Source organism: Sphaeramia orbicularis, chromosome 18 (assembly GCF_902148855.1).
Source record: "Sphaeramia orbicularis chromosome 18, fSphaOr1.1, whole genome shotgun sequence".
In the NCBI taxonomy this organism is placed as follows: Eukaryota; Metazoa; Chordata; class Actinopteri; order Kurtiformes; family Apogonidae; genus Sphaeramia; species Sphaeramia orbicularis.
This window is the reverse complement of record NC_043974.1, coordinates 36,415,538-36,434,252: the sequence shown is the minus strand read 5'-3', so window position 1 is coordinate 36,434,252 and position 18,715 is coordinate 36,415,538. Positions and strand designations below refer to the sequence as shown.

The following is an 18,715-nucleotide window of genomic DNA, read 5'->3' as shown; positions in this document are numbered from 1 at the left end:
CGTCACACCCTCCGAATTATATAACATAAATCCAGTCAGTGTGAACTTGCAGACATTGTTCCTGTAACCCAGATTTACACAATACAAGGTTGTAAAATAAGCAATGAATTAGAAATGTTGATATTTCATCATCTAGGGTTGTGAGTTTATAAATCTACAGTTACAAGAAACCTAAGGAGTTAAAAATATACGGCAGCGCTACAAGGTGAGACAAAGAAACACTAAACAACTGAATAGAAAAAGGTTTCTAACCATGTAAAATGATATCCCATGAGAACTGGGTGTGTTTAAACATCAGCCTGTTGAGTTACTGTTATATAAAAATATCATATACCAAAGAATAAAACAATTGTGAAAGAAATTCCATATATCAAATAAATTCTAACCACTAGAACATAGAACTTCCAAATAACAAAAAATATGAAATTCTAAAATACATATCAATTACTGATATCGATTACAAAGATCAAATAATTTCCAAACATCAAATTTCATCCATGCAACAAATTTTAAACACATTTGAAATTATTAAACCAAAATTAAACAAATTACAATTGGATTTGGTTTTCTTTGGCATTACTTAAAGCTTTTTAATAACCTCTTAACGTAGAGTTAGGGTTGGATTTGAGTCATGTTTAAACTCATGTAGTTTAGATTGTGTTTTGGTCAAATGTTAACTACACAAATGACAGGATGCTTCATTTTAGATGAAGCTAATAACATGTCATTGGACCTGGACTTCCACTGTTTGAGGCTCATCCTAACCCAAACCTTAACCAGAGCTTAGGGTTCCATTTAACCCATAAAGACCCAAATATACAATGTAGACCAAAACTATCTACTGATGTAAAATGTTTAATACCTGTTGATCCACTAATTCTATCAATACATTTTAATAATTATTTTAAAATACAGTTTGTCATCTTTTCATGGTGATCAGATATGACCCATTTGGACGTTCAGAGGCCCCGTAGTTACCGTGGAAACACCATCACCTTCTACAACATTGATTCACCAGTAAAACCCATGTAGTTGGATTAATGACAGTGGATGGAGACACTCGGTTTATGTTCAGTTAATGATGTATTTTACAAAAAAGGCACTTTTTCTTCAGTTTTCTCTGTTTTTGACATAATAACCCTCAAATGTAATCTCAGCATGATGATTAAAGTACATGATCGGTAAATTTAATATAGGAAAATACTTGATTTTCACCAAAAAAATGCAAAATGCAGCAGATAATATTATAATAAATGGTGATAAATAAATTAAGAAAGGTTAAATAGAGAAAAAAAAAAAATCGGGGAACTGGGTCTTTATGGGTTAAACAACAGATGTTCTGAGGTAAATGATTCAAATTATTCACAACCTTATTTAGTATTTAGGGATCCTCTATCAGAGTAATCAGGATTGGTTTTCTTACCAATATTATGCCCTTGATATAAAATGACTCTTGTTCTGAGAATCAGACCATGTTTTCCTTCTGTTTGTGAGGATAAACAGGAAGTATCTGTTCTGTATTTCTGGAGAGGAAGTCACTGTGGTTACAGTTAAGTACATATGCGATCAAACACTTAACAGAAACTACACTGAAGGTAATAAAAGACGTTTTACTTCTGTTTATTCCTAACTCTGAATCTGAGCTTGTCAAATATAGAATCTACTTTAAATGGAAGTCTGAATTTCCATTACTTTTCATTATTTGTTTCTTTATTTTCTTTTATTTAGTTTTATTTGATTTTATTTGCAGTCTGTATTTTCACATGCAGGCAGGTTTCCTCCCAGATGTGGATTTTCATATTCACTACCTCTTTTCTCACTTTCACAGCCGCCCTCTCTGTTTTTACTTCCCTCACATGGAGTCGATTCAACGGCCTTTCTTTAGTCCCTTCACATCTTCATCATTTCACTGTCTTATCTCCCCTGGCATCAGGAATCAACTCTGCATGACAAAAAAAAAGAAAGAAAATCAGGTAAGATAAGGTAAAATGCACTTTTTATTTTATGTGTCACTACAGATATTTATTCATTTAAATATTTATTTTGCTTTTTTTTTTTTTTTTAACTTAATTTTACAAGCTTTTACAACAGGATAAGTTGTTGTTTTGAATTCACATTTGGTTTTCTGACAAATCTGCATCTGCATGGATTTATTTGTTTTATTTGTCTCTATTAGTAATAAGGATATTTTCTAGTGTTTAACCCATAAAGACCCAAACAGCGACCGGCGACCAAAACCATCTACTGATATAAAATATTTAATACCTGTTGATCCATAAATCCTGTCAATACATGGAAATAATTGGTGTAAAATGCAGTTTGTCATCTTTTCATGGTCATCAGATATGACCCATTTGGACGTTCGGAGGCTTTGTACTTACCGTGGAAACACCATCATCTTCTACAACATTAATTCACCAGTAAAACCCATGGAGTTGGATCAATGACAGTGGATGGAAACACTGAGTTTACGTTCAGTTAATGATATATTTCACTGAAAAAGTCACTTTTTTCTTCAGTTTTCTCTGTTTTTGATAATAGACTTCTGTTTTAATCTGAGCTTTTATGAAGTTACATGACCAGCAAATAAAATAATGGAAAGTACCTAATTTTGACTGAAAAAAATGCAAAATGCAGCAGATAATATTATAATAAATGGTGATAAATCAAATAATAAAGGTTAAATAAAGAGGAAAATTCATTTGGGAACTGCCACAAAGTAGCACTGGGTCTTTATGGGGTTAACATGAAGATTTAACAAATGAATATTTTGGATCTTTGCATTCGTGGATGTGCAATTGGTTTTGCATGAAAGATCACCAACAGAATTCATTAATTGATTCCTTCATTGATCGCTGATAATTAATTTTTATTAGGGAACAGGCTTCCATTGGATAATTCAAATGGAATTATAATTTAATAATCATACCCACAAGAATCATTTATAACACTTTGAGGTGAATTGGGTACATACATTTTTGTGAAATTCATCACCAAGTACAGTATATAAAACATCTACTCTAATTATAGGAAGCAATAACTGATTCTAATAATTTTTTTTAGTAATTATTCAAAACTACAAGTGAAAATGTGATGCTTTGCTAACTCTGTCCCTGCAGAATAAACATTTTTGGCTTTTTTATGGTAAATGGTCTGAACTTATATAGTGCATCCTCTACACCTTCATGGTGCCCAAAGCGCTTTATGATTCCTTCCTGCTGCGCTGGGAGCAATTTAGGGTTCAGTGTCTTGCCCAAGGACACTTTGACATGTGGACAGTTGGGGCCAGGAACCAGGATTTGAACTGCTGACCCTTTGGTCATTGGACAACCTGCTCTACCAACTGAGCCACAGCCACCCCCAATTTTTATATTAAATAATTGTCTTGATTGGAAATGTGATAATGCAACAATTTTTACAGATACATTTTTTATTTTTTAATGGAATATTCTTTGCAGTGATTGACAGTCTTTTTTTTTTTTTTTTTAAGTAAAGCTGTAAAACTCTTGTCCCCTACAGAGGATAAAAATGCATTGCTGGGTCTCAGGAGGATATCACATTTTAGGGTCATTTTTGACTGATTCTTTGACACAATAAATGATGCATTATTTTAGTACAAAAAAGTACAACAAGCTGTCATGTTAAACTTCCTGTGCTTTTGTGTGTTAACCCACTTGTTAATGACTCTGTCCCTGTTTTCTCGTCTGTCCAACAGTATGAGACGTCCCATCACCACCCTTCCTCCTCTCCTCCTCTTCCTCGTCTTTCTGTGCCGGGGTCAGAGGTCAAACTCGGACAGCGACAGGCCGTCCTGTCATCGCTGTGACCTGACTTTTTCGTGTAACTGCTCTCATGCCCAATTCATCGTCGTTCCCATGGTAACAGATGACGCTCTGACTCTTGATCTCTCCTTCAACAACATTGTCATGGTAACCGATGACGACCTGAAAGGACATGCTCGCCTGAGGGTGTTGAGTCTCCATGGTAATGCTGATGGGGTTTTATTTTTAATTTCTGAGGAGAACCACAAAATCCATCCATCTGTTCTTACATTTTCAAACCCTCCATCATTACAAATCCCTCCCATTTTTTTTTTTTTTTATTATAAGGGTTATTGTTTTTGGTTCAGATTGTTTCTTTCTTTCTTTTTTAACACTCTAGCAGCAAAAATATTGTACTTTATTGTGCTTTTAGTGACTTAATCTGAACAGATTTAGAGGTTATAATGCGAACTCTCTGAAAAGATCCTTCAATGACAAAATGATCAGTGTGCATTTGCCAACACGCACAAAAAATGAAATTTATTCTCATGACAGAGTTGTATAAACAGGCACTGGCTGGTGTTTTGTTGTTACTATGTTTCTGATATGTGGTTGTTCATCATCTACAGCAAACAGACTGTCTGAGATCCACTCGTCTGCATTTGCTTCCCTGTGGAGTCTGGAGGAGTTAGATCTGTCTGACAACGAGATAAAAATTATAAACCACAAATGGTTCCGAAAACTCGGAGCCCTGCAACGGCTGAACCTGCTTCACAACCCGTACAGGTAAAACTGAAACAATATGCAACTGGAACTACCGTTATGCAGTTGTATATCACTTTATGACTTGTGTAAAAAGAGAAGAAAAAAGAGACTGCTTCACACATAATGCCATAATGATGCAGCTCTGATTACAACACACATTTGCCTTTGTCACATTTATTTTCATCCATAGTTGCACTCATTTTGATTAAGATCCACTCTATCATGAATCCTGAATTGCTGACCATATAGATGTTCAGAAAAGCTCAAATTAAAGTTGAGGTTATTGTATCAGAAACAGAGAAAACTGAAGAAAAAGTGACTTTTTCAATAAAATATATCTTTAGCTTTACATAAATCAAGTGTCTCCATCCACTGTCGATGATCTTACTCCATGGGTTTTACCGGTGAATCAATGTTGTAGAAGATGAAGGTGTTTCCACGGTAACTACGGAGTCTCCGAACGTCCAGATGGGTCATATCGGATGACCATGAAAAGATGACAAACTGTATTTTATACTAATTATTTCCATGTATTGATAGAATTAGTGGATCGAAAGGTATTAAACAGTTTAGATCAGTGGATGTTTGCATCTGTTTGGGTTAACCAGACCAACCCTACCTGCTGAAAATTTGAAACTTTTTTCCTCAATAAATAAGGTTTAAAGGAAAAGTAACAACCATAATATTGATGTAGAAGTGATATAGTCATTATTAAATGTACTGTTTCAGAGTAAATCTAGCTAGATCTAGATCTAAATCTAGCTAGATTTACTGAAAATGCTCATTTCCAGCTTCGTATTAAAAAAAAAAACCTTACAAACCATGGCTTATAAACCTAAAGGTCCCCTCCAGATTCATTTATTTACATTGTTCTGCCTAAATTGCTGGTTTAAAACTAAAAAGTTTAATCCTACATTCTTTCGGTTTAGTACATTTTGTCAGTTTATTATTTGAAGTAACTTCTTTTTCCTGACACTTCTAATTTAAAAAGATTCCTGTTTTCTTAATTCCTCTTTATTGCTTCATAGTCAGAGCAAAGGAGGGCCAAGCTGTGTGACTGAAAACTCCAAGAAACAATGCAGCAACTGTAATTGAAATGACAGGGTTTGGATTTTGATTCCGTTTGGTGCTAAATTTATGCTATTTATTAGTTTAGGTTGATGCATGTTGTTTTCTACCCCATAATAATTACACAGTTTCTGGTCATTTATGCTATTTGGGATGCAGATGAATGTATTCATATTTTTTGTCTTTTATTTTTCACCATATTACTTGAAATATACACAATTATATTTTTTAAAAAATACATTGATTTTTTTTAAATTCATATTGTTATTTTATCCTATTAACCCATAAAGGCCCAGTGTTACTTTTGCGGTCATTTCCAAATAATTTTTTCTCTCTAATCTTTTTGAAGGGATTTATCACAAATTATTATCATATTATCTGCTGTGTTTTGCTTTTCTAGGTGAAAATGTAGTGTTTTCCTATATTTAATTTACTGATCATGTAGATGCTCATAAAAGCACAGATTAAAGTTGAGGGTTATTATATCAGAAACAGAGAAAACTGAAAAAAATGTGACTTTTCATCAAAATACCAATAACTGAATATATAAACAAGTGTCTCCATCCACTGTCATCGTTTTACTGGTGAATCAATGTTGCAGAAGATGACGGCGTTTCTATGGTAACTACAGAGTCTCTGAACATCCAAATGGGTCATATCTGATGACCATGAAAAGATGACAAACTGCATTTTACACCAATTATTTACATGTATTGATAGGATTAGTGAATCAACAGGTATTAAACTTTAGATCAGTAGATGGTTTGGTTGTCGGTGGATGTTTGGGCCTAAATGGGTTAAAACATTTGTCTGGTTTCTTTTGGTTTTAGATTTCCCAGTGGCTAACGATAAAAAATGAAACGTTCATGCTTGGTTCTTTGTGAACATTTGTGCTAAAACTGAAAATAAAACCCACTCCCTTAAGGTCTTACTGAATTATTGCACCCATATAGTAGTACAGGATGGAACAGAAACCTATGTCTACCAAAATCATACAAGTTCATCCTTGAGTCCAAGTGAATGTTTGTGCCAAATCTGAGGACATTCTGTCAAGGTGTTCCTGAAATATCATGTTCATAAGACTTGGATGGACAACATGAACACACTCTACCTCTAAATAATCTGCTTCTGTGTTTCCCAGGAGTCTGGGCCCACATCCACTATTCAAGAGCCTGGTCCAGCTCCGGAGGCTGAGCTTTGGTAGCGATGCTCTGGAGGAGATTGGCAGAGCACATGTGTCTGGAATCGATCAGCTAGAGGAGCTCAGGGTGCATGGAGACAACCTGAGGAGGTGAGGAACAGGAGGAGGTCAGAGGTCGAAGACGTTATAGCAGAGGTGTCCAATCCTGGTCCTCGAGATCTACCATCCTGCATGTTTTAGATGTATCCCTCTTCCAACACACCTGATTCAAACGATAAGCCAATCATCAAACTCTGCAGATGTTTGATAATGACTGTGGACGAGGAAATCATCTAAAACATGTAGGATAGTAGATCTCAAGGCCCAGAATTGAACACCCCTGGGTTATAGGATTCATTCTTCTGTGTTGCAGAGTTACTACAGTTAACAACTAGTTCAGCTGGTTAAACTTAGCAAAACTCAGGTGAAGTAAACTACACTATATTCTATAAAACATGTAAATAAATACCTTTTTAATAAATACATATATATCTATAGATTAGATTAGATTAAACAAAACTGTATTGATTCTTTGAGCAGTGCCCTCAGGAAAGCAAGGTTCCAAAAGCAGCACAAACACTAAATATACACACAAGAAATACCACAAGAAAAAAACAAAACAATAATTATTAAAAAAAAAAAAAAACAGTAGTGAAAAGTTGCAATTGCACATTGGAAAGTACTAGTAGAAAGAAGTGCTAAAGTAGTAAATAATAACAATAACAATAAGTAGGTTATTATGTAATAATAATACAATAGTATGCACAATATGTATATAGTTTAATCATCACAGAATAAAAGTACTAGAAACAAGTGGCACAGGTGTAAATAATGTAATACATGTATTAATATATAAAATATCCTATAAACAATAAATATATACATGGCTGCAAGCAGAAATTTTTCTGTTTAATCAATTTTCTGAATTTAATACAGTTCTATTTTAGTATTTCAAAGTAAAGCAAATCCTTTACAGATCAGGTTCTTTTTTTAACTTGTTTTAATTTTTAAGGAACCAATTTGGATTTTTTATATTAAATAATTTCCTAGATTGGAAGCAGCAAAATGCAAGTTTTTTCAGACAGATTTCTATTTTTTATGGAAAGTCCTTTCCAGTGAACAGTGTTTTTGCCCTTATTTGTGACTTCCTCTGTCACCGCAGGTATGAGCCTGGGGCTCTGGCAGATATTTGGCCGTTGGGTCATGTATATCTGAGCCTCCACGGCCCATTTTTAAACAACCAGTCTCTGGCTTCAGCCATGCTTGGAGATGTTTCATACCCTGAGACGTGGGTCATACTGGAAAACCTCCATCTGGCCACCAGTCAGTCCCTTCAACCCTTCAGAGAGGCGGCGAAGAAAAGAATCAGGTCTGAAACACATCTTTACCTCTGTATGGATTTAACAAAAACAAAACCAACATGATCAGGAACAGAAATTAATAACATTTTTTTCATACTATGCTTTCATAAGCCAAGTTACAGTATTACAAATATGATACATGAAAAAAACACATATGGGTCCAATCAAGTGTTAACACATGGACAAATTTGGTGTTCAACAGTTTTTGTCATATAATCAGAGTAATTTATACGCATATATTATACATATTTGAGTAGGTATTTTAAGCACTTTAACATTATGTACACTACTAGTCAAAAGTTTTAGAACACCCCAATTTTTCCAGTTTTGTATTGAAATTCAAGCAGTTCAAGTCCATTGAACAGCTTGAAATGGTACAAAGGTAAGCAAAGGTTGGTGCAAAGGTTAAATAAACAAAACTGAAAAATAATGTACATTTCAGAATTATACAAAAAGGCGAACAAGAAATGGGTTAACAACTTAAAGCAGTTCTGCAGAAAGGGAGGTTGATCAAGCCTCCAAAGTTGGTGCTACCAGTTCCTACAGGTGTACCAACATCTCTGAATTCCTTCCAACCCCCTCTGTCTGCATAAAAGTAGTGTTGGAACACACTTTGGTACCATACTGTTGTGAGCATTATTTGAACAGTATTGGACTGCAGAAAGTGGTGTGTTACTATAAAAATGGCGAGGAAAAGGCAATTAACGATAGAAGAGCGACAGACCATCATAACACTTAAAAATGTAGGTCTGTCCTACAGAGAAACTGCCAAGAAAGTCAAGGTGTCAGTAAGTCCAATTTCCTTCACCATCCAAAGGCACTCAGAAACTGGGGGAAATGCTGACAGGAAGAGGTCTGGCAGACCCAAAGACAACAGAATCAGAAGACAAGTTTATGAGAGTCAACAGCTTGAGTGATAGGCGACTCACAGGACAACTGCTTCAAGCACAGCTCAATAGTGGTCGTAGTAAACAATTCTCAGTTTAAACTGTGAAGAGAAGACTTCCAGTTGCAGGTTTGATCAGTCCATAACACCCTCTTCCAGTCTTCTGTAGTCCACTGGCGGTGTTTCATGGCCCAGGCAAGCCTCTTTTTCTTATTCTGAAGTCTCAGCAATGGCTTTCATGCCGCAACTCAACCCATCAACATCATCACACACACATTAACCTAATTCATACAAACATAATAACCCTACTGAACCCCTGCACATAACACAGACCATAATAAAACCCAATACCCACAATGCAATGCGGCAAGCACGGCACAGTATATTCATTGTAAACGGTGGACAAACCTGTATTCTTGTGTAAGATAACAAAATCACAACTGCTCTCATCTTAAAGTGACTACAAACCAATAATATATAAGTATCATTATTATCATACTTATTACTATTACACACTGATGAATGCATTTACTAGGATTATTTTTCTAACTCTATGTTCATCACACTATTTTTTTTCAAGGATAGAAAAAAAAAAACTGCTTTAAAATATGACTTAAAAACTTCTAACTCCAGGTACCTGTCGCTGCATAACGTCTCTATCTCCGACCAGAGGGTTGTTGAGTTCCTGGTGGTAACGGATGGAGTTCCACTCACCTTTCTTAAATTTGACGGAGTCACACTGAAGGGTGAAGGCAGGTAAGAAACAGGAAAGATGACACAAACCTGGAGGATTTGTATTAAAGCAGTTTGGAAATGATTAATGGAATAACTTAACCCATAAAGACCAAAAGCTACTACTGATCTAAACCGTTTAATACCTGTTGATCTACTAATCCTAGCAATTCACGTAAATAATTGGTGTAAAATGCAGTTCGTTATCTTTTCATGGTCATCAGATATGACCCATTTGGACGTTCAGATACTCCGCAGTTACCGTGGAAACACCGTCATCTTCTGCACCAATGAGCCCGTTTACATGCACACCAATACTCTGATCATTATCCGATTTCTAGAGTTATCAGATTATTCAAGTTATCATGTAAACAGGCTAATCTGACAGGCTTTATCTGATAATGGCAGTAATCTGATTATGAGAAATCAGATTAACACACCTAGATTTCTCCCCAGTACTCCGATGTGTTCATGCATGTGTACAGGTTAAAGTGATTTATTTTGTTCTTTTACGTCTGCGCATGTGTAAAAACAATTAAAAATAGTACAGAACAGAAGTTACATAGTCAAATGTGGGTGGAAGACAACAGGAAGTCTATGCATGTCTATGTACAGACGTACTCCGAAATAAATCCGATAATGGACTGGAGCGTCTAAACCAAGGTTTTTCAATTCAGAATCAGAATCTCGTCATTGTCATTGTACAAGTACAACGAAATTGAGGTAGAGCTCTTTATCGCTTTATATTATCACATTTCTTAAGTGCATGTAATGCATTAGATCTGATTATTACAATTATCCGATTACTCCCAGATATATGACTTTTATGGTCATGTAAAGAGGCTCATTGGTTCAACAGTAAAACCTATGGAGTGTGATAAATTTCTCTATTTCTGATATAATAAAACACAACTTTAATCTGAGCTTTTATGAGCATCTACATGATCAGAAAATTAAATATGGAAAAATACATGATTCATACTGAAAAAACACAAAATACAGAGGATAATACTATAATAAATGGTAATAAATCAATTTAAAACATGAATAAATTGATAGAAAAAAAATCACTTGGAAACTGCCACAGAAAAAGTACTGGGTCTTTATGGATTGAAAAAATAATTTTTTAAAAAATGTTACAAATTTAAAACATTTCATTTCTATTTTCATGTATTCTCCAAAATGACCAAATATTCTAAAGGTATAAGACCCTATATTCATTGGATGTTCTTAACAACAATGTTTGTTAATAAGGATCAATAATTTCATCAGACATGTCCACTATATTTGCCTCATAATCAGAAATCTCCAATTATCACCAACATGTTTTTGGAGGTCACAGCATCCTTTACCTTTGACCTTTTTTTGAAGACTGAAATCCAACCAATTTTATGACAAATTTGAAGAAATTCCCACCATTCCTAAGAAACTGCTTATCAATCAAGACAATTACTTAATGTACAAAAAAAAAAAAAAAAAAAAAAAAAAGGCAAAACTTATACTTATCAACAGACTTGAGGTCATAAGTTTCTTCAGTGCATCCTTTAGTTCAAGTTCACGTTAGTTTTTGTGGTAAACTTTAAGATATTCTGTCAAGCTGCTCCTGAAATGCAAACTTTTTAATGAAGATTTATGAATGTGTGTAAAGGCCATAATGGGAAATTTAGTTGTTAATGACTGTATTTGGTCTTCATATAATACTTGACAATGCATAAAAATGTAAGTAAAAACTGCTCATTGTGCTTTGCTGAAGGGAAAAGATACTTTTTCATATATTTGTGTCCAATAATCATAAACCATAAGTAGTCTCTTAATCGGGTACTGTTGTGTTTTTTTCATTTGTTCCAGGTGGGAAAAGGCTTACCAGACGGATCATAAAGCCCTTGATGAGGTCTACTTACGAAATGTCATCGTGCTGGATGTTTATAAATTCGTCTCATTTCTGCAGTTGGGTTTTCTGCTGCAGTACCCCAGAAAAGTGTCCGTCATAAACGCAGGGGTAAAGAAAAACACAATTTTATCACTAATAAGTCAAATCTGACCTTTGATTTGAGATCTGGATAATAACTTACAAATAATTTTGTAATTTTTATAATTTTGTATTTGCAAAAAATATCCTATGACTTACAATAAAGAAACAAAATATATAGCTTCCAGATTAAACTCATATTTTTAATAGTTATTTTTACATGATAAAAATCTACAGAAGAGGATTAGGGCCAGTGGAAAAAGGGTCCAATACATTTTTTAAAAATAATTATTCTGAGATTAAAGTCAGAATTCTGAGGAAAAAGTCAGAATTCTGAGAAAAAAGTTAGAATTCTGAGAAAAAAGTCAGAATTCTCAGAAAAAAAGTCAGAATTCTGAGAAAATAAATCTGAATTCTGAGGAAACAGTTATGGTTCTTGTTTGTCAGCTTTTTACAGAAGAGGATTAGGGCCACTGGAAAAAAAAAAATTAAGGTCAAAAATATTTTTTTTTATTATTATTTTGAGAAAAATAGTCAGAATTCTGAATCCAATATAACACCATACTAAATCCGTCATTATGTCAGCCTCTTGTACTCCTCCTGCATGCCATAAGGCGATAGTGACACTCTCCCTGAATGTCAGAAAAAAGAAATTAGAATTCGGAGAAAAAAGTCAGAATTCCGTCTTTAATCTTGGAATTTTGACTTTAATCTCAGAATTCTGACTTTTTTCTCAGAAGAATAATTTAAAAATATATCCTGAACCTTAATTTTTTTTTTTTCCCAGCGGCCCTAATCCTCGTCCGTAAAAAGCTGACAAATAAAAACCATAAGAAAAATTAGCTTCAAATGGCGAATGTCTGTGGAAGGCAAAATCTTGCACTGTTACCAACACACTTGTTTTGGTTTATGAGCTTCAGTAATTTGACCAAATATTTCTTATTTTCCTACTTATTTTTTTTATTTTCTCTCACTTACTTTTTTACACTTCTATTTGGACAAAAGGTAATTGCGCTTATTAACTATTTATGAACTCTTCATTAATCAAGTGATTATTAAACACAACCTATGTTAAAAGACACATTGTACAATTTTAATCAATGATCCTAAAGAACCAAAGAACAAAGTTTACTTTACTGTTTTATTTACTCCTTTCGTCGTGTAAACCTCTATGTAAAATATTATTGGGATTATTACTTTTAATTGGTCACAAAGTCCCTAAACATCAACACAATTTACTTGTAAGACAAATCTTAAACCTTCTAGTGTTGGTGTAAATTGATGAGAACACTCACATTTACTGCTTTAATATTTCTCGCCTTAATTAAGAAGTATTACTCTATAAAGTTTAAACTGTTTTTGTAATGTTTTGCTGAAGGATGAAGTGCAAGAAAATGTGCATGCGCAAGGTAGTGCAAAAAACAAACAATACAAAATATAATGCAAAAAAATTGCATAGGTCATATACATACAGTACTTACATAAGCAGTAGAATTGCAGTTGATGCTTGATTTTAACCCTCAGGTGTTCGTGATGCCGTGCGCTACGTCGTACCTGCTGGTCAACCTGCAGTATCTGGACCTGTCCGATAACCTGCTGACCGATCTCACTCTGCAGGAGACGCTGTGTAACGGACGGGGGACGCTGAAGGACCTCCGAGTTTTGAACATCAGTGGGAATGCTCTGAAGGTGAGAAAAATTAGTCTTCTGGGAATTTAGTAACAAATGTACAAGGGAGACGAGTGGACAGGGAAACAAGAGGCTTTAACCCCTGAGACATTATTCCAGGTACACGTGCGTCTGTTTCAGTGTCATAAAAGCTGCTGTGAGTATTTGCTTGTGTTCTTTTTCATCAGTGGTTTTGTTTTACTGTGTGTTTTAGGGTCAAAACAGGGTGGAATAAGAGAAAAAGACAAAGAGAGGAATGGATATTTGACAGGTTTTTACTAAATAAGGTACTCAGAATGTACATCAATAAGAGATTTAGGATGCTGAACATGAACTGTGAACTGGAACACACTGAACAAGTATTTGAATTTGGGTCCAGTAGTTTTTGTTTAGGCCTTTTTTTTCTTAAATCAGTCTAGCTGCTTTTTGACACCTGGTTGAACTCAATAAAGCAGTTACACGGTCAAAACTTGGCAAAAAAAAAAAATAATAAAGGAAAATCACCACAACACTTAAAACTACAGTAAAAACAAAAACGGCAAGACAACAGTGCAAAAAAAAAAAAAAAAAAAAAAAAAGCCCCCCAAAAATCTATTTTTATAGCACATCTGTCTCACTCACTTGTTTGTGTTTTACCCTCCATTACACAGGCGTTGGGAGTGCACTGGGCATGCTCAGACGTCTATGGAAAAAACAAGGTCTATTTTATCAGCACGTTTTGACATTGTTCCTATTAGACAAATAGTTGAGTTTTTATGAATATTTAAAATATGTTATACATTCAGAATGCTCACCACAGACAAATCAGGGGTTAAAGAGTTAACCAACTGGGACCAAATCCACAAAGTCAACAGTCAATATTAACGCGTTTTTAAATGATTTGTCTTTCGTTGGACATCACATCTGTTCCAACTGATGGTATTTTAGAAATGATAAACATATTGATGATTCATTCGGCAGTGTAAAGTAAATACACTGCCAGGCCAAAAAAAAAAAAAACACCTACAAACGTGAACATGAATATTTCCCAACAACCCCTGCGCAACGCCGTCCACGCGCAGAAGCTAACGGTACCTAGCACATTAGCTAGCGCCAGTTAGCGTATATTTCAAACAAACAGAACAACCTCAGAATAAAATCCTAACAAATAAAACACTGCCCTACGCTCAAATTAAAGTATTACGATTTTATCTAAACAATGTTTTTGCTCTTAACCCACCTGTAAACACAGAAAGGGCAGTTTTAGAGTAGCGGCTTCACTGGACTTACGTTAGCTGAACTGTTTCCGCACGCGACTTTTTTTTTTTTTCCTCCTAACTTTATTAATCAAAATCTGGTCATATATTAAATCACTTTCATTGAAAAATACTTATTTTTCCAGACTGAGCAACAATATCAAACTTAAGTGAACAATATTAGTAAAGAACATCATAAAATAAAATGAAATGAAATGAAATGAAATAAATATCAAAATAAAATCAGAGGTCTAATCAGGAATCAGTACATTCAAATTTACATAAACAATTGAGGCTTGTTTGGTTTTCACATGTCTCAGTGTCTTTTTGAAGTTTATTATTTCATTCTTGTAAATTAAGAACAATGGGCTGGGGGGGGGGGTCTTCACAAATCTACATTTGTGTATAAATTGTTTGGCCATAATAACCAAAGTGTTATACATAATTTCTCTTTTTCTGTTTTCCATTCTAACTCCAAATTTAATGTCTTTGTATTCCAGTTTGGGCGACTGAGTGTCCTTCTCAGATGTCCATTCTTGAAATGTTGTCCAAAATGTCCTGGTGTATGGGCAGTCAAAAAATAAATGTTCTAAAGATTCGATTTCAAATTCACAAAAAACAGTTATTTTTCCTCAATATTAAATCTTTGTCTCATAAAGTTATTGCAAGGATAGATATCATTTAGTGTTTTAAAATGAGTTTCTTTCGCTTTTGGGGGTATGGGTAGAGTTAGGTATCTGGTTCTAATCCTGATTAAAATTTCTTTATGAAAATATTTTTATACATTTTTTTTTTTTAATGGTAAGGGGAAAAGATTACATGTAAGGGCACCACGCAAGAATTTGTTTGTACATTTTTCTCCCATAAAATTAACATCATCTATAAAGAGTGATGAGATCCTGGGTATTCTGTTTCGCACGTGACTTACATTTGCTGAACTGTTTCCACACGTGGTAGGGGAAGGTACCGCCTTCCTTGCCTCTGATTGGCTGACAGGCTCTTCTGTTGTGTGTTATCTATGTGCCTCTTATGTCCATGTGTTTGTAAGACAAAAAGACTGTTCATTTTACTCTGTTAATGAAGCGTCCATGTCCCTTAAGATGAGATATTTGATTTAAAATGTCAGACCCTCTTGTCTGTGTCCCAGTCTCAATGAGCTGACTAAAACATATGCCACTGTCCTGCCTGAGTAAAGCATAGTAACAATAATAGTCACTTTACTGCCCACAGATGTGTTGTCTTTAGCTTCAAATGTAGGTTTTAAAAATCACAAGTATACAGAATAAATACACAATATTTTACTACTGTGAAAACAATCAAGACTCATGTAGGATTTAATTTTCACAGTCATGAAAAATGTTTAAAATGAACAGCATAGTGGCATGAAATGTAGAATTACTTCTTTAGCGGACAGATTTTGAGTTTGGATTTGAACAATGAGATTAAGGCGCTGTTTTGAATCATGGAAGGTTTGGTATTACATAATGTGGACAATTTGAATTTGGTATTTACCCTTTCATGCATGAATTATGAGAAACTTAATCAAGATTTTTTTCCTGAGTGTTTTATTCCTCTTTACGCATTAAAAAAAAAAAAAAAAAAAAAGCTATGTGATTTAAATTTTTTTATGAACCTATTTTTCATGGAGTTACAAAAATGTCCACTCAGCTGGACACCATACATTTAATTTTTGAAGCAAAGAAACATGTGTGAGAACTATGAAGTAAAAACCTTTTTAATACAGCCACATCTGATGTTTTCTCACATTTTAACAATCTATAATTGTAGTTTTTACTCACTCAGATAATATGCACAAAAAACCCTGTTAATTACAGTCTAATAACAATTAGCAATTGATTTACACTCAAATATGTTACTACAGATCAGGTTTATCAAGAACAGGAAAGTTACAGTAATGGTATAAATGTCAGTGTTTGTGATGATAGTGTCCACTGTGTTGGTTAATACGGAACTAAAACAACAAAATCCATGAATATACAAGAAAACGGCTGTAGAATAGACCAACACTGTAGTGACCACTATGCATGAAAGGGTTAAATCAACTTAGTGTTTTGTGTGAGAATTGACTGAATATTAGGGGACTGCCTCATAGTGTATGAATATATATTAGAATTGAAAAGAACCAGTCATAGAATATTATTATTATCATCATTATTTTTTTTTTCTCAACTTTATTGAAAATATTTAGATATACAAGACATAGATTTTGGACAAACATCAAGATGTCAAAAAGAAAAAGCATTTGAACGAATAAATTTAAGAAAAGAAATGTATAGATTTAAAGACACAAAGCAAAATAGACAAATAATAGTATTAAAAAAAAAACAATATATCTAACATAAATAAATAAATAAATATATCAGAGAGTTCAGTCCATTTTAAAGAATTCTTTATAAATTGCCAGGGTGCTAGTGCTTTTTTTTTTGTTAAAGATAAATTCTAAAGATTTAATATATTTTTCAAATTCCATCAGGAAGATTTTAAAATTTGGTTGCGTTTTGGTATATTTATTTTTGTGTATATGAAAATTTCCAAATAAAATGATCAAATTTACAACAAATTTTAAATTATGAATGTCATGTTCAAAATATGTCATTACATTTTGAGATGTTATAGTTATTTTTCCATTACTTTTAGATAAGATATTTTTCAATTTTAGATCACAAGTTATAAGAGTGTTCACACAGAAAGAATAAGTGTAGAGTAGTTTCAGGACAAGAATGACAGAAGTTACATATCTCTTCCATGTCAGAAAATCGAGACAAAACAGCGTTGGAGGGATATACGTTATGTAAAATCTTGAGATGTATAATTCTAATTTTGTTTGTAATACAGTATTTATATGGTAATGTCCATGCTTTTGATCACTCAGTTTGAGAGAAAGTTGAGCATTATTATTATTGGGTGATGCATCTACTGGTGCCTGACAGTTTGAGTGGCAGCTGACAGCCTGCCTTTGCATGTGAGTTAACTGTCAGATCAAGTAGCCAATGGAGAAGAGCGGTTCCAGCCAATCAGAGACAAGAAAGGTGGTACCTTCCCCTGCCATCCTTTTATTATTATTATTATTATTATTATTATTATTATTATTATTATTATTATTATTATTATTATTATTATTATGAGGGGGGAATCCGGTTGTTTTCATAGTGGGGCTGTGCCATATATGTGCTGAAAATATCTCATTTAAATATGGATATATGATTATATTATTACTATATAGGACAATATAGAATATTATATGTATTTATATTATGTATGTATATGTGTTTTGTTTGAGGGTTTTTGCTTGTTTTGTTTTTGTTCTTTTTAGTTTTTATTAATATCTGGTATTAACATCTGGTAGGAAAAGTTGTTAATGGGTATTATTATATTAGTGTACATAGGTAAAAGGATGTGTGATATTGTATTATTATTATTATTATTATTATTATTATATTCATACAAAATAATAATTGCTATATAATGATCAGAAGGAATAGAAATTAAGGGTAGGAGTATATAAGTTTTTACTTCTTCCTACTCCTTTTCGAGCATGTATAATTTCATTTCATTTGTTTTATTATTATTATTTATTTATTTATTTATTTTGTTGTTTGTTTGCTTATCAGTCATTTATGTACCAGTACTTATATTTTGTTGGCTGATTTTTGTTTTGATTTTACTGTCTACATGTTCGAAATAAAGATTTCATTCAATTATTATTATTATTATTATTATTATTATTATTACTATTTCTTGATGGATATTATTGGTTGTTCTGTTTTTTTTTTTACTGACAATATACAAATATACAAACAACTTGGCATCTGTATTGAAGAACATATAAAGGCATGGGTGCGCTTTCCACACAGATCATGAGGTCAGTCTCCTTCTCATACGCCACCACTGCCATCCTCTGGCACAAACGGATATTGCACCAGTAACCACACCACTGTCAAACAAGACAGGCATGGGAGTGAATGCCACACAGCAAAAACTAAAACTAAAACAGAACATTAATAACATGAAAAAGGTTTTGTGGTAGAACATTAGTAACATTTTGTGGTCAAAAAGTCTTGGGTGCCAC

The 18,715-nt window shown here is 33.6% G+C and overlaps 2 protein-coding genes and 1 long non-coding RNA gene across 4 annotated transcripts in view; 1 reads left to right on the top strand and 2 right to left on the bottom strand.

Annotated features, from left to right (window-relative positions):
* LOC115438346 (uncharacterized) overlaps positions 1–18,715 on the bottom strand; it is a 96,757-nt gene that overhangs the window by 27,268 nt on the left and 50,774 nt on the right. The gene's annotated exons all lie outside the window — the stretch shown is intronic.
* LOC115438810 (uncharacterized) lies at positions 1,850–8,170 on the bottom strand. Its single transcript, XR_003938161.1, has 3 exons — positions 8,055–8,170; positions 6,706–6,877; positions 1,850–1,942 (listed from the first exon to the last, which is right to left on the bottom strand). It is a non-coding gene; the product is annotated as an uncharacterized LOC115438810 (long non-coding RNA).
* tlr2 (toll-like receptor 2) overlaps positions 1,911–18,715 on the top strand; it is a 22,068-nt gene continuing 5,263 nt past the window's right edge. The window contains exons 1-8 of one of the 2 annotated variants that reach the window (XM_030162635.1): positions 1,911–1,973; positions 3,716–3,984; positions 4,391–4,547; positions 6,736–6,885; positions 7,937–8,143; positions 9,655–9,777; positions 11,602–11,752; positions 13,247–13,411. In XM_030162635.1, the coding sequence (XP_030018495.1) occupies positions 3,717–3,984; positions 4,391–4,547; positions 6,736–6,885; positions 7,937–8,143; positions 9,655–9,777; positions 11,602–11,752; positions 13,247–13,411 (1,221 nt within the window). In that variant the 5' untranslated portion in view covers positions 1,911–1,973; position 3,716. Of the gene's footprint in view, positions 1,984–3,715; positions 3,985–4,390; positions 4,548–6,735; positions 6,886–7,936; positions 8,144–9,654; positions 9,778–11,601; positions 11,753–13,246; positions 13,412–18,715 lie in introns of both variants that reach the window. The other variant, XM_030162636.1, reaches the window with a different exon arrangement.